The sequence below is a fragment of the Schistocerca piceifrons genome, chromosome 8 (assembly GCF_021461385.2).
Source record: "Schistocerca piceifrons isolate TAMUIC-IGC-003096 chromosome 8, iqSchPice1.1, whole genome shotgun sequence".
NCBI classification, from domain to species: Eukaryota; Metazoa; Arthropoda; class Insecta; order Orthoptera; family Acrididae; genus Schistocerca; species Schistocerca piceifrons.
The window spans coordinates 473,828,410-473,843,907 of record NC_060145.1 but is presented as its reverse complement, the minus strand read 5'-3'; the positions used below and the strand labels follow the sequence as shown (position 1 = coordinate 473,843,907).

General features: G+C 44.1%; 1 protein-coding gene across 1 annotated transcript in view; it reads right to left on the bottom strand.

Moving 5' to 3' along the window:
• The window catches only part of LOC124712469 (formin-like protein 14), a 55,682-nt gene extending 42,913 nt beyond the window's left edge, over positions 1-12,769 (bottom strand). Inside the window, exon 1 of the mRNA XM_047242765.1 lies at positions 12,408-12,769. Within this exon, the coding sequence (XP_047098721.1) occupies positions 12,408-12,769 (362 nt within the window). The remainder of the gene's footprint in view (positions 1-12,407) is intronic.
• Between the last annotated feature and the right edge of the window lie 2,729 nt (positions 12,770-15,498).

Sequence of the window (15,498 nt, the reverse complement as noted above, 5' to 3'; positions counted from 1 at the left end):
CGGGAAAATTCTGTTGGTCAGTGTTGAAATGATAAAAATAAGTAACGAGACAGTAGATTCAGTTGCATTCACCAGTTTCAGTACAAACTAACAAGTTTCACCCACTCAGTCATTTTAGTAGACAAAAATACGAAGGAATTTCACGTGTTACGGATACAACATGTTGAGGGTAGGAAGACCATATTAAACACACCTTGTTACTTGTGACGGTATCCTAATAAGCGTACCAAACCACCGTTACCATGTGTTTAATCTTTCCTCCCCTTTTACTGTACCACACTGCATTCTGACAGCGCCATATTATCACTGATGGCTGAAGATGGAACTACTTTTTTTTTTTCAGCATACACCGCGAGCACACAGATTAACGAACATAGCTAAGACGTTTCGGTGTCCTGCGATGTATAAAGCCCGCACTACAGCACTCGGAACACAGCCGGTACCTGCTACGTGTGTGTAACAGACTTCTCAAGGATTTTTCCAGTTAACCTCAGTTTTGCATCTGCCTATCCTGCGACTACGTTTATGTATTGGTTTCACTTCCAATCGCCGCATGCACAAACTGTTCAAAATTTATTTTACTGGTCTAGTGAATGACGTCGTGTACTCGGTGAGGCTATTATCAACGATGCTATTGTCCATAGGAAGGCTGCAGTACCACAATAGTGTATCGAGATGTAGGAAGATGTGCAGATGATTAACGACAGGTGCGTGTGTTGACTACGCTGTACCACGCTGTCGACTGATAACCGTGATACGATCAAACGAAGTTATTTTGCAGGTATGAAATTCACTCAAAGAAACAGTACTGTGTAATGGATGCCGAATGTTCTCCAAAAAGTAAACTGAAGTCGACTGTGCGCAAAGCAAAGGTAATAGCACGACTGCATCCTCATTATGCAGAAAGCGCCTATGAGTTACGATCAACATCCATATTACATTGTTCACTGACGTTGTTGTTACCTACAGGTAATAAAATTCAATGAAATGAGCGTTTTGGCGTCATTGGCCGGGAGGCCCCTCGCGGGGCAGGTCCGGCCGCCATATCGCAGGTCTTATTACATTCGGCGCCACATTGGGCGACCTGCACGCCGGATGGGGATGAAATGATGATGAACACAACACAACACCCAGTCCCTGAGCGGAGAAAATCTCCGACCCAGCCGGGAATCGAACCCGGGCCCAGAGGACGGCAAGCCGTCACGCTGACCACTCAGCTACTGGGGCGGACATAAAATTCAATAAGAATGACCGTTAGAGAAAATTTCCGCTTCGCGTAATAAATGATAGTTCTGTTTAAAGATGGATAAGTCAGAACATGTCTGCAAACGGAATAAGCACATGGCAACCTATTTGATAATTTAAGCACCATGCGCTGCTGTAATGAATATCTACTGGCTAGCGTCGTGCAACCACTGTCGAGTCATTTTAATTTTTGGTTTGTTGTACGTAGGTGCTGTGTTCAGGTGGATGAATTGTTTATTTAACTGCATAAACTAACGTATCAGCGTAAGAGATTAAAGCTTAGGATTTACATAAGGAACCACAAGTTTAATAAATAATTCTTCGATAATTATGTGACATCTACGTAAGCCAATCTAAAAATCGCGCTCATTTACAAATGGTCATTTGGCTGAAACCAGTCGTCTGGAAATTATTATTTATTAGAACAGCGTCTTGTGGCTTCATGATGAATTTCCTAAGGTAGACTGGTTCTGCTCACGGAAAATATCACAAGTTCAGTGGTGAACACTTGGGTTTGTTGTAAGGGCTCTAGGAAGAGCAGTGAGTCTGTAAATGAAATGGCGTAAAAGACGCTGGCGCACGCAGTGCAGTGTTGCAACATGTATCAAGTTGGCAGGCTTAGATCGATTACACAAACGACGTGGTTGCTTAATAACGCATAGTGTTAACTAGACAAGACTGCAACGGAACTGATGGGTTAACTTAAATGTCTGTATTGAATGTGACATTTTTGAGAAACCTCGTTGTGTAAAGTTTGCATACCGATACTTGAGGAAGAGGATGAGACAATTTTGCAGACGCGACAGCATACCTCACGTAAGGGTCATTAGAGAACAGTAAGAGGAATCTGTGGCCGCATAGGGGCATACAGTGGAACTGGAAAGGAAACTGGTAACATTGGTACTATACGTTCTGCACTGTATAATGTACAGCACCTTACTTATTATATGCACTAGCTGATTAAAAGCATCTGGACACCACTTAGTGGACATTAGTATTGCCCGCGTCTATCCTCCGCCTGTATGACAGCGTGAACGCTGTGATGTATCGGAACGTATGTGGAACAATGACTGCCCATTGCAGTGATGTTGGACACCGGGATCTCGAGCGAGGTTCTAATTCACCCCAAGGACGTTCCTTCGTGTTCAGGTCGGGAATATGGGCAAGCCACTTGTCTGAAAACCACTGCCTCACATATGCTGCTTTATGAGATGACACATGCTCATACGAGAAAATATCGTCTGCGAGCTGTTTGTGTACCGTGGCCACTCTACTGTACACAACGCTGTAAAATGTGTTCATATCCTTCACAATGTAGGGTTTTCTTGAGCGCGATAGAGGCGCCATATTCTAACCATGAAACCCTCCCTCCACCCCACCCCCAACCAAACCGTAACACCATCTCCTCCGCACCTCATTGTTGGCTTCATGTACACTGAAGAGCAAAAGAAACAGGCACACCTGCCTAATATCATGTAGGTCCCCGGCGAGCACGCAGAAGAGCCGCAGCACGACGTGGCGTGGACTATTGTCTGAAGTAGTGCTGCAGGGAACTGACATCATGAATCCTGCAGAGTTGTCCGTAAATGGACTGATGACCACAGATGTTAAGTCCCATAGTGCTCAGAGCCATTTGAACCATTTTGTCCGTAAATTCGTAAGCATACGATGGGGTGGATATGTCATCTGAACAGCACGATGCAAGCCATCGCTTATACGCTCAATAATGTTCACGTCTGCCGAGTTTGTTGACCAGAGGAAGTGTTTAAAGAGTGTTTCTGGAGCCACTTTGTAGCAATTATGGATGTGTGGGGTATCGTATTGTCCAGCTGTAATTGCCCAAGTCCGTCGGAATGTACAATGAATGGATGCAGATGATCAGACAGGATGCTTACGCACGTGTCACCTGTAAGAGTCGTATCTAGACGTATTATGGGTCCCATATCACTCCAGCTGCACACACCCCACGCCATTACAGAACCTCCAGAAGCTTGAACAGTCCCCTGCTAACGAGCAAGGTCCATGGATTCATGAGGTTGTGTCCATACCAGTACACTTCCATCAGCTCGATACAATTTGAAACGAGACTCTTCCGACCAGACAACATGCTTCCAGTCATCAACAGGGCTTGACGGGCCCAGGCGATGAGTAAAGCTTTGTGTCGTGCAGTTATCGATGATGAACGAGTGGGCCTTCGGCTGCGAAAGCGCCAATCGATGATGTTTCGTTGTATGGTTCGCACGCTGACACTTGTTGATGGCCCAGCATTGAAATCTGCAGCAATTAGTGGAGGGGTTGCACTTCTATCACGTTGAATGATTCTCTTCAGTGGACGTTGGTCCCGTTCTTGCAGGATCTCTTTCGGGACGCAGCGATGTGGGAGATGTTTTACCGGATTCCTCACATTCACGGTACGTTCGTAAAATGGTCGTACGGGACAATTGCCACTTCACCGCTACCTCGTTGAAACTCACTTAAATTTTCATAACCCGCCATTGTAGGAGCCGTAACCGATCTAACAACTGTGCCAGACACTTGCTGTCTTATATAGGCGTTGCCGACCGCAGTGCCGCAAATTGCCTGTTTACGTATCTCTGTATTTGAATACCATTTTGTTCGGCGCTCAGTGTATTACGACGGGTAACGTTGCCCAGAAATTCGCCGTTCCGAATTCCTTTCATCGGATTGCCACAGGGTATAGTGTGAAGACGTATCGAAATAACTCGTTTCCAGTCACGCACTGTCTACTAGCTCCGCCCTTTACTCCACCTCAAGCGTCCCTTAAGGCAGACTACAGAAATGTGTGCCTTACAAGGAGCTGCTCGATCAGTGTAGCCCATTCTTTTTACTGCACAACGCACAGTGACTTCGTTTGATGCGCTCCTGGTAGCACTTTGGCACTCACGAGTGATTCTGCCGACTTCAATTTTCTACAACTGGCCTCTTCAATGCTCGCAGGTCCCCGTCCGTTAGTAATGTGCATAAAAATGGTTCAAATGGCTCTGAGCACTATGGGACTCAACAGCTGAGGTCATAAGTCCCCTGGAACTTAGAACTACTTAAACCTAACTAACCTAAGGGCATCACACACAACCATGCCCGAGGCAGGATTCGAACCTGCGACCGTAGCAGTCGTGCGGTTCCGGACTGAAGCGCCTAGAACCGCTCGGCCACTGTGGCCGGCAATGTGGATAAAAACAGGCTTATCTCGATTTAGGTGTGGTTGTTCCTTCGCGTTTCACATATCATGGTCAGTTGGAATGGTTGAAATGTCTCTGGCGGATCTGTTGCTCAGTCGACAGGCAGCGGCTACTCCACGTTCGTAGTCACAGGGCTGTCCTGAGCAACCCGTGTCTTCTTAGTCTGACGAGTCCGTTTCGTCACATCTGATTGTCAGTTCTGTGTTACATAGACGTGTACGGATACTTTTGGTGCGAAAGTATATCTAGAGTTAGACATTGATCTTCAGCTGGAGACGTCAGTTGCTTAAGAGACGACTGCACAAGGAGTTATTTGTGTTGTAAACTCAACAGCAAATGCGCCGAGCTGTGCTCCGCGCGCATAGTTTGTGCTCTGTGATACCGAAGCTCTCTGCAGGAGGGCGGCGAAACTAGGTCGTAGCACGGGCTGCCGCGTCTGAAGGCGGGAAGCAATGTCGGCTTGGTTCTCGCGTTCCTTAATCCCCTGTGATCTGTGTGATTTGACTACTGTCAGCACAGGACTTTCGCCTTGCTGTGGTCGTGTCCCCTGTTCTATTAGTTAAATTATTACCTTCGAGTGTGTGCGGACAGCCTCTTTGACAACTGAAGCCTGAAGAAAGGGCAGAAGTAATGAAGATCGCGCTTTCGCAGGCTCGTGTCAGTGTTCAGGCAGATTCGAGGTTTACAATAGCTGCTGACCACTCTCTTGCCTTTCACATGTTTCGCGTTTTGCCAGTTATTTGCGTTCTTGTCACCTTGAATGATGCAATACGAACGTATTCTTCCTTTCTTTAACTTTCACTCCACCTGAAACCCATAAAATGCTTCAGACGTAACGGCTATGGACTCGCATTCGGGAGGACGACGGTTCAATCCCGCGTCCGGCCATCCTGATTTAGGTTTTCCGTGATTTCCCTAAATCGCTCCAGGCAAATGCCGGGATGGTTCCTTTGAAAGAGCACGGCCGACTTCCTACCCCGTCCTTCCCTAATCCGATGAGACCGATGACCTCGCTGTTTGGTCTCTTCCCCCAAACAACCCAACCCAACGTAGCGGCTAGCAAAATTACGGCTACTTTTAGCTGTACAACGCTCACAGCGTGAATTACTATGATATTCAGTAAGATTAATGTACAGATAATCAGCAAAAGATGATCGCTGCTTTACCGAAATACTGTTTAGTTAAATAATGGAAATAACTAGCAATTTTGGTAACATAATGAAATACAACATTTGCAGCAAGAATATAAACGTTTGGCGGATTCAGACATTTCTGCTTATACAAAAGCACGCTGAAAGGTAATGCCTCCGAATTTTTTATGTGAAAATTCTTAAAGTTTTGATAACTAAAAAAACGTTGTCACCACTCTAAATCTTTATTCTTCAAGTCTACCTGTCTTACCCTCAACATAGTCACCCTGGCGACGAGCTTGTTTCTCCCTACGAGAGACCAGTTTGTTAATACCGACGCTGTAGACTGTTTGACTTTCTTGACGGAGCCACAAAACTTCACCTCTGCTTGCAACGCTTCGTCACTATCAAAGTCTTTAAGTTTTGGAAACAGGTGAAAATCGGATGTGGCATAGTCGGGACTATATCGAGTATGATGTGTTGTAATGCTGGAAGAGAGGTGCTCCATGTTTGGACGAACTCTTCGAACTCAAAATTCGATTATTAAAGCAGCCCGTTTATCACGCACGGACGTAGTTATATTACACAACGCCATGTAACACGCGTCAGTTTGGAGCCTTCTAAGGGAAGAGGACTGCAAATTCGTAGACGTGAAGAATAAAGATACAGAATGTCAATAAAGTTAATTTTATTTAAAAAGGGTTTAGCGGAAAATTTAGGACGCATTAGTTTTCAGCGCTCTTTCATAGAAGGTGGTGACAGGTGGAATGTAAGCGAGTGACTAGTTGGAATATCGTTATATTTATTTTTGCTTTCCTTTTTTGGATTTTGTCCTGTCTCCAGTAGTCTTACCCAGCAAGACGGTGCCGTGGTTGGCTAACTGGATTCGCAGTCTGGAGGACGACGGTTCGAATTCCGTTCTACTATCCAGATTCACTAAATCGCTTAAGGCAAATGCCGAGATGGTTCCTTTGTAAGGGTGCAGTGATTTTCTTCCTCAGCCTGAGATTTGCGCTTCGCCTCCAATGATGTCTTCGTCGAACATTAACTTAACATAAACTTCCTTCTTCCAATACTCCATCGTTAGTTTGCCACCTTACTTCCATCGTTCCCGACAAGTTCTCTTATCTCTTCCTCATTTTGGAACGGATCAGAAGTTCACACTTTTAACGTTTGGGACTAGATGACGTTAGACTTTTCCAAATCTTTCCTAACTTTCTTAAATCAGGTTCTACTGTTTCATTCTCTTGCAAAGATAGTTGATAATCTATTTGCTTAATGTGGCTTTCGTTTATTGTATACAGTTCAAGAAACGTGAACCTGCTGCTCTGTACAGTTTTAGTAATGCTTTCCACGTTCTGATAGATTTATTTGCTCCTTTGCAGTATTCATCTGTCTTCAGTCTCAACTGCGCCTTGAGTTTTCTCACAGTTCTCTTTTGCAAGACCCCTGGCTTCTCGGGATACCTGTAGTGGAGCGCTCACTGCTCTAGAAAAATTCTGTTTTGACGACGATGTTACAGTACTTATTTTGGGGTTTCAGGAGATGAGCTTCTGGCTGCCAGTTTTTAATTACTGCCAGTCTCTTTTTTTTTTTTTTTTTTTTTTTTTTTTTTTTTTTTTTTTTTTTGCATACTATATCTCATTCTCTAGCCACTAATGGTTCACTCACCTCCGTTGTTTTGAATAGTCGTTTTGGTTCGTACGAGAATCGTTTCTACTGTCTTCGAATTTCATCATATTGGTTTATCCTTATTAAAGTGGCAAATTTTGGCAACAGATTATGCGTTGTATCGACCTGTTGTCGTCTTGTCGTCCTAATAGCGCGTATTTGAAATTGTACAATGTAAAGTGTGACGCCTGTTTGATAAGGACGCCAAACAGTGGAACGATACTCTACAACACGTCACACTAGCGTCTCGTATATGACTCGCATTTCATTCCCTTCCTAGTATTACCCCTAAATACTTACATAATGCAATGTGTTCAACATGTTCACCACTAATTTTGTAGTCAGATATTCGGAAATTTAGTCACTGATTTCAAGTTCTTTGACACTGACTGGCAGTAATACAGGTAAATCTGTGCTGAAATGGGGCTCGAACCCTGATTTGCCACTTATCATGAGCGGTCGCTTAACCAAACCTCCTTTTCCCACACTGTCTACATCTCTTTACGCTTGCAACATTACTTGGATTCCCGCAACAGAGGGAATAAGGCAACAATGTGTTCAACCTTCTACATCGTAGCGCGTGAGCAATTGTTGGTTAATATATTAAAAAACTAAAAACCCGCACTTAGTTTTAAGTGCTAACCCAGGTTTCGGCGTAGATAACTACATCTTCTTCAGAACAACAGTAAAACCACAAGTGCCTAAGAAAACCTTTGCCAATGATTAAAAGAACACCATTGGTATACATTCATAAACGATAAAGAAAAGGAAAACACAAACAGTACATATATACGAAGTCAAACAACTACTTAACTTAATGGTGTACGCTCCGCCTCACACTGGCCTATGTTCGATGGGCCATGACCCGCCATAACTTTTAAACATTGACAAAGGTCTTCTTAGGCACTTGTGGGTTTTATTGTTGTTCTGAAGACGGTGTAGTTATCTACGCCGAAACCTGGGTTAACACTTAACACGAGGTGCCTTTTTTCGCAATCGAGGCGGGTTTTTAGTTTTTTAATGTGTTCAACAGTAATACTATCATCGTTCTGCTCGTCTAGGCACTTATTATATAGTTTATTGCTCAACATCTGTTACTTCAGACATCTGTACATGTGTGAAGGAGCAGACATTGTAAAATAAACTAGATATTCTTGGCCTCCTTCAGTTCTTACAATCATTATTTTATGTTTATCAACATTTAAAGAAACTTATCATTCATTACACCTTGTGGAATTTTTTTTTTTTTATTCCGATTTTGGCCGTCTAGGGACCGCGTTAAACAACTATTTTTCAATGTACATTTCTCCTATTGCGCTCCTCCTCTTTTCTCTTCTGCCAATATGTCTTCATCCTCTCTCTGTGCTGCTCCCTTCGGTCTTCTGTCCACACTGTTCCTCCAGTTCTTCTCTTCTTCACTTCAAATCCTTCAAAATGTTGAATTTTGTCTCTCATTAAGTCTCTGTTGGTTATATCATCTTCTCCTATACCCATCTCCTCTAAGTCTGCTTTGACTTCTTTGAACCAGGTAATTGGGTTCTGGGGTTCTTGTCAAAAAAACATGAATATTTTCTTTGTCAGCCTTTCATAATTCATTCTTTTCAAATGGGCGTAAAAGCTTACTCTTCTCTTCCTCATAGTATCTCCCACTTTCTCAATTTTGTCATACACTTCTCTATTACTTCTAAGCTTCCAAGTCCCATTCTCAAACCTCGGCCCAAGTACTCTTCTAATGATTTTTCGCTCCTTTTTTGCTATAGCTTCCATTTCCTTGTTAGTGTTCATTGCTAAACATTCAGATGCATACAGACTCTCTGGCTTAATCACAGTGTTGTAGTGCCTTATTTTTGCGTTAATTGATACTGACTTCTTGTTGTACACATTCTTTGTTAGCTGGAATGCCATTTCCATTTTTCTTGTTCTTGTTTTATTTCCTTCTTTATCTGAAGCATTGGGCTGGATGATTTCCCCTAAATATTTGAAATTAGAAACCTTCTTTATCTGGCCATACTTTGTAATCATATTGTTCGGTGCCTCTTTTACATTGGTTAGGTACTCTGTCTTTTCAAAGGAGATTTTCAGTCCTGCTTTTTCTGCTGTTTCATTCAGAATATTGATCTGTTTGACTGCTTCTTCCAAACTTCATGCCAGAATCGCTAAGTCATCAGCAAAAGCGAGGCAATCTACTTCTAATCCATCCTTTATTCTTCCTAATCTGATTTTTTGTATTCCTTCTTCAGTCGTTTTCTTCCTCCACTCTCTAATAACTTTCTCTAACACACAGTTGAATAGGGTAGGTGACAACCCATCTCCTTGTCTTAATCCTGTTCTGATTTTGAATGGTCTGGATACCTCACCACGGAACTTTACTTTTGCATAGGTATCCGTAAGTGTTTCTTTGACGATTGCGACTGTTTTCTTGTCTGCTCCAAACTCCCTAAGGATGTTAACCAAGGTTGTTCTGTCAACGGAGTCGTACGCCTTCTTGAAGTCAACAAACGTGATAAAGATGTCTTTTCCTCTTAATCGTCTATATTTAATAATTAACTTCAAGTTTAAAATTTGCTCCACACAAGATCTTCCCTTCCTAAAGCCTGCTTGGTATTCACCAATTTCTTGATCAAGTTGTTTTTCCAATCTGTTTTGTAGGGCCTTAGATAGAATTTTATACGCTACCGGAAGTAAAGATATCCCTCTGTAGTTATTTGCATCGGTTTTATCCCCTTTCTTGAAGATGGCGTGGATTAATGCAGGTTTCCATTCTTCCGGTATACGTTCCGTTCTCCAAATCTCATTGATTATTCCCAGTAGTTTTTCTTGAGTTGTATTATCCACACTTTTCTACATTTCTGCAGTTATCATGTCTTCCCCTGGTGCTTTATTGTTCTTAAGGTTTTTAATGATTTCTCTGATTTCTATGAGGCATGGGGGTTCTGAATTATTGTTTACTGTGTTTGGGGTGTTGGCTGGTAATTTTTCAATAGGTTCCTGACAGTTGAGGAGTTGTTCAAGATATTTTGCTAATATTTCACAATTTTCTTCATTATTCATTGCTAGTTTTCCACTGGTATCTTTAAAACACAGATTTGGTGCTACATATTTTTGTAGTTTCTGTCTGAATGTGCTGTAAAAGGATCTGTTATTGTTTCTCTTAAAATCTTTATCCATTTGTATAAGTTGGTTCTTTTCAAATAGTCTTTTTACTGATCTAATGAGTTTTGCTGTAGAAGATCTTTGCTGTTTGAACTCCAGGTAGTCCTTATCACTTTTGGTTGAGTGCCATTTCTTCCATGCCTTCATCCTTTGTTCTATTGCTTCCTCACATATCTCATCCCACCATTCGTGTTTCTTTCTCTTTTTCATTTTTGCGACTTCTTGAGCAGATCTTATCATTCCTTCTTTTATATCTTCCCATTTATCTGAACATATAACTATGTTTTGACAGAATTCTTCTCTTTTCTCTTTCAAGATGTTTGCGTCTATCTTTTGAGTTTTCCTGTTTTGTATTTGTTTCTTTCTTTGTGCTATGACATTTAATTTGATTGTCCATAAGTAGTGGTCAGTTACAATGTTTGCCCCTTTCCGAACTCTCACATTCATTATTTCTTTTTAATTATAGTGTGTGATGGCTATGTGATCTATCTGGAACTCTCCAATACTTGTGTTTGGTGATTTCCATGTTTTCTGTTTCTTAGGAGGTTTTTTGAAATTTGTAGACATTAATTTTAAGTTATGACCCTTGCATGGTTCTATTAATCTTTCTCCATATCTGTTTGTCCTTTTGTGAGCCGGGTAGTTTCCTACTGCTTTTCTGTATTTTTTTTCTTGGCCTATTTGTGCATTGAAGTCCCCTAACAGTATTTTCGCATTTGATGTGCGGATTTTAGAAAGTTCGTGGTCTAGAGATTCCCAATATGTATCTACTTTCTGAGGGTTTTTCTTATTGTCATTGTTGATGGGTGTGTGGCAATTAATAAGTGTATAGGTTTTATGTAGGGCGCGGAATGTGAGAAAAGACAAGCGTTGATTAGGTGACTGGAAGTAGGTTATTGAGTTTACCCAGTTAGATTTCACGATGAAGCCTGTTCCAAGGTGGGGAAGGCCTCTTCCACATGAGTTCCAGCCTTTCTTTCCTTTAAATATCCTGTATCCTTCATAATCCATTAAATCTTCATCTGTAAATCTGGTTTCCTGCAGCGCACATATTTGGATTTTATATACCTTCAAGACTTTGGTGAGCTGCTTCAGTTTTCCCGGCTTCAAGAGCGAGTTAATATTTAGGGTTCCAAAGAAATGTACGTTGTTTTTCTTCAGATTAGAGGATTTTGAATTTCTTGAACGACATGGTGCTTCAGGCTCTCCAGAATCCTTAGGCCTGATTGCGCTGCTGTTAGCGGCGGAGGATTGGTTACCTCCTGGAGTAGTTCTATCTAGAGAAATTGACATCATGCATAGTTGTTTGAAATTCAGGGGGGAGATGGCTTTTTGGGCCATTACGAGGTTAAAACTGGGATTGTAAGTTCCAGAGTGTGTGTTCAGCCGCTCCTAGCATGGAGAGCAGACGCTGTTTGTAGCCGCTCCCCTAGGAGTTCAGACGCTACATTTCGTTAGTTTTTGGTCCGCCCTGGGTATTTGATTTCCCCAGTACCACCTATATCTAGGAGGCATTCCCCTATCCGCCACCTAGGGAGGCGCCCGATGGGGGTACTAACAACCCCACACGGGTTTTTTCTGGAATTACGTACGGTCATACACCGACGATAACTTCCCGGATAGAATACCGTACTTTGCGAAAAATCGTATGGTGCTACTGACCTTGTTACCACGTGTTGAAACGATAGTGTTGCCCATCATTTAACCACTTGCGTTTCGCTACGAGAAGCAAGTCTGTTAGAGTCATCCGCTAACGATCGATACTCTCGACTGAAGATGACAAGTTAATGCTTCGACGAAACCCAGCAAGGTAAGTGCCGCGGATGCAGCGCCCAGAACGTGGGCATCGATTCGCTTACTGCGCTATGTTGCCACCGGAACCACCGAACAGGGATGGGAAACCTATGTAGACGTACGAGTTCGAGAGGCACTGACGAAGCAGGGAAATTTTTAGCGAGGTACAAATCGAGGGCTAGTGCGAGTGCGTGGCCTACGTAGCGGGACCCGCGATTGCAGATAAAGTTGGCTAACTGGCGGGGTGTCGCGCGCGCTGACTTGTTGCGGCACAGTGGGAACGCCGCGCCTGCGAGGCGGCGGCAGGGGCGGGCGGGGGCGAGCGGGGGCGCAGCGGATCCCGGCGCGCACTTGGCCCGCTGTTGCGCGTAGGCGGCGGCGCGCCCAGGCCGGCGCCACCGCCCGCTTGATTGACCGGCGTAGCGCAAGAGCGGCCCAAGTCCGTGGCAGTGGCGGCGGCGGCGGCGGCGGCGGTGGCGCCCCGCTAGCGGCGGGCGTCGCGCTTAAAGGCGAACCACCGGGGGCCCTGGCAACACGTGGCCGCACTGCCTGCCACCGGACCACCGTCGCGTGCATCTCATTACAACAAGTAGGGCAGCCGCGCAAGTCAAAGTGCGAAATTTCTTAATGGGCAACTTTTATTTAACTACTTGTAGCCAGCCGCTGTTGTGAACCTTGGTCTGGTTGGATCCAACTCTCGGTGCCCGTCAGTCCTACGTGCGGCCTCTTCATCTCTTCATAACTACTGCAGTCGTTTGCACCTATTCTCTGTATCGCCACACTGTTTTGCCCACATACTTGCCTCCATCACAAAAGTGGCGCTTCCCCGATGCCTTAGGACAGGGCTTTCCAGCGTGTGGTCCGCGAACCCCTTAGGAGTCCGCCGGCTCTTTCTAGGTGGTCCGCGGCCACCTTTCAACAAATCGTGTAAAATAATGAGTAAAATTATTGAATAAAAATGTGAAAATTAAATTCATCACTTTTTTTTCGTGTGAAAAACATTTGTACTTATACTTCAGGTCGTGTCCCCAACAGGCCTTTGCGATTTCTAAGTGAGAACGTATACACAGTTTAGTGCCGGAAAATGCGGCTTCTCTGATCGACTGTGCGCAACAATACGGGGGTTGTTTGTGGCCGGCTCACAGCGCTAGATGCGCTGAAACCTTTTACGCAAGCGTGGAGCGAGCTTCGTCGATTAATTACAGCACTTGCTGCACGTATGTGGCCCCAGGCATCATTAAATGTTAAACTTGCTTTCACAGTGCACTACCTATTTCATAAGTCGATTTTTGACCAGTTTATTACTTCTAACATGGAATCGGTGGCTGAAGTCAGGATCATTGAAGAAGAGTGCAGTTTCTCCATCGCCTTCACAACAAGGGAAGTTTCCAGTTGAAATTAATGAGGAGGGAGGACGACCAAAGGAAGACTTTACATACATTTGAACATTTTTCTTCGGATTTCACGAGGAACCACACACACACACACACACACACACACACACACACACACACACACACACGACTGTTAGGAAATATGTATGCTCCTTACAAAACAGTAGCCAAACAGTGCAAGTGAACAGACCATAAGCGGCAGCTTGTCAATAGCGAACAGTTTGGACGTGACGTTGATTGGTCTTGGAGGAAGGTAGCACCATCGTGTGAAATTACAATTACCAAGTAATTTTAATCAGGCTATAGTGCGTTGAACAAAGGGAGTAAATCCACTAGTAAGTGTCTGGATACAATGGGAATTCAAATTGGATCGTTAATTTCAAGTTGTTTTCATTCATCTCTAAACCAAAGACTATTGATACTTAGGGGGGGGGGGGGGGCGGTCATTGGGAACATGGCACTTGCATTAAGAATCTTTCAGTTTCCATGGGTTTCGCTCTGAAATTTAAAGTTACTGTGCTCTTGACTGACTAGGGGTCCGCCATGGATTTTCGACTGAAGAAGGGGTCCGCCAGCTGAAAAGGTTGGGAATATCTGCCTTAGGATATGTTCTGTCAATCCAGCCCTTGTCTTATTCAAATTGTGCTATAATTTTCTATTGCCTCCTCATTACAATTAGGAGACAAAATTAATGGGGTAGCCGGCCGGAGTGGCCGAGCCCATCTAAGCGCTACAGTCTGGAACCGCACGATCTCTACGGTCGCAGGTTCGAATCCTGCCTCGGGCATGGATGTGTGTGATGTCCTTAGGTTAGTTAGGTTTAAGTAGTTCTGTTCTAGGGGACTGATGACCTCAGATGTTAAGTCACATAGTGCTCAGAGTCATTTCAACCATTAATGGGGTAGCGATATGCACATATACAGATAGTAGCTGTATCGAGTACGCAAGGTGTACAATAGCAGTGCATAGGCGGAGCTGTCATTTGCACCGGTGTGATTCGTGACCGAAATGGCACAGAGTTGTCGATGCTAACACACAAGCAATAACCACGGAATAACCACGGGACTGTGCGGCTTGTCACGGCGGAGGTTCGAGTCCTCCCTCGGGAATGGGTGTGTGTGTTTGTCCTTAGGTTAAGTAGTGTGTAAGCTTAGGGACTGATGACCTTAGCAGTTAAGTCCCATAAGATTTCACACACATTTGAACATTTTTGAATAACCACGTAAATCAATGCGGGACGTACGACGAACGTATTCGTTAGGACGGCCGACGCGAGTGCCTTCGACAAAAGCACGACATCGACTGCAGCACCTGTCCTTGGCTCGTGTTCGTATCAGTTGGACACTAGACGACTAGAAAACCGTGGCCTGGTCACGTGACGCGATTTCAGCTGGTGTGAGAGCTGATGATAGGGTTCGAGTCTGGCGCAGACCCTACGAAGCCACGGACACAAGCTGTCAACAAGGCTCTGTGCAAGCTGGTTGTGGCTCCATAATGGTGTGGGCTGAGGCTGAGCTTACATGGAACTGAACCTACGACTCACTGGAAATGGTTATGTTCGGCCACTTGTTCCCAAACAACGAAAACTTTTTTGTGGATTACAGTGCGCCATGTCACCGGGCAAGAATTGTTCGCGGCTGATTTGAAGAATATTCTGAACAGTTAGAGCGAATGATTTGGTCACCCTGATCGCCCAAGATGAATCCCATCGAACAGACATGGGACATAACCGAGAGGTGCACAAAATTCTGCACCGGCATCTCTTTCACAGTTATGGATGGCTGTAGAGGCAACATGGCTCAATATTTCTTCGGGAGACTTGCAACGACTTGTTCAGTACATGCCATGTTGAGTTCTACTGTACTCTGGGCAAAAGGAGCATAGTTATTCGGTCCATCCATCTGATCTTTA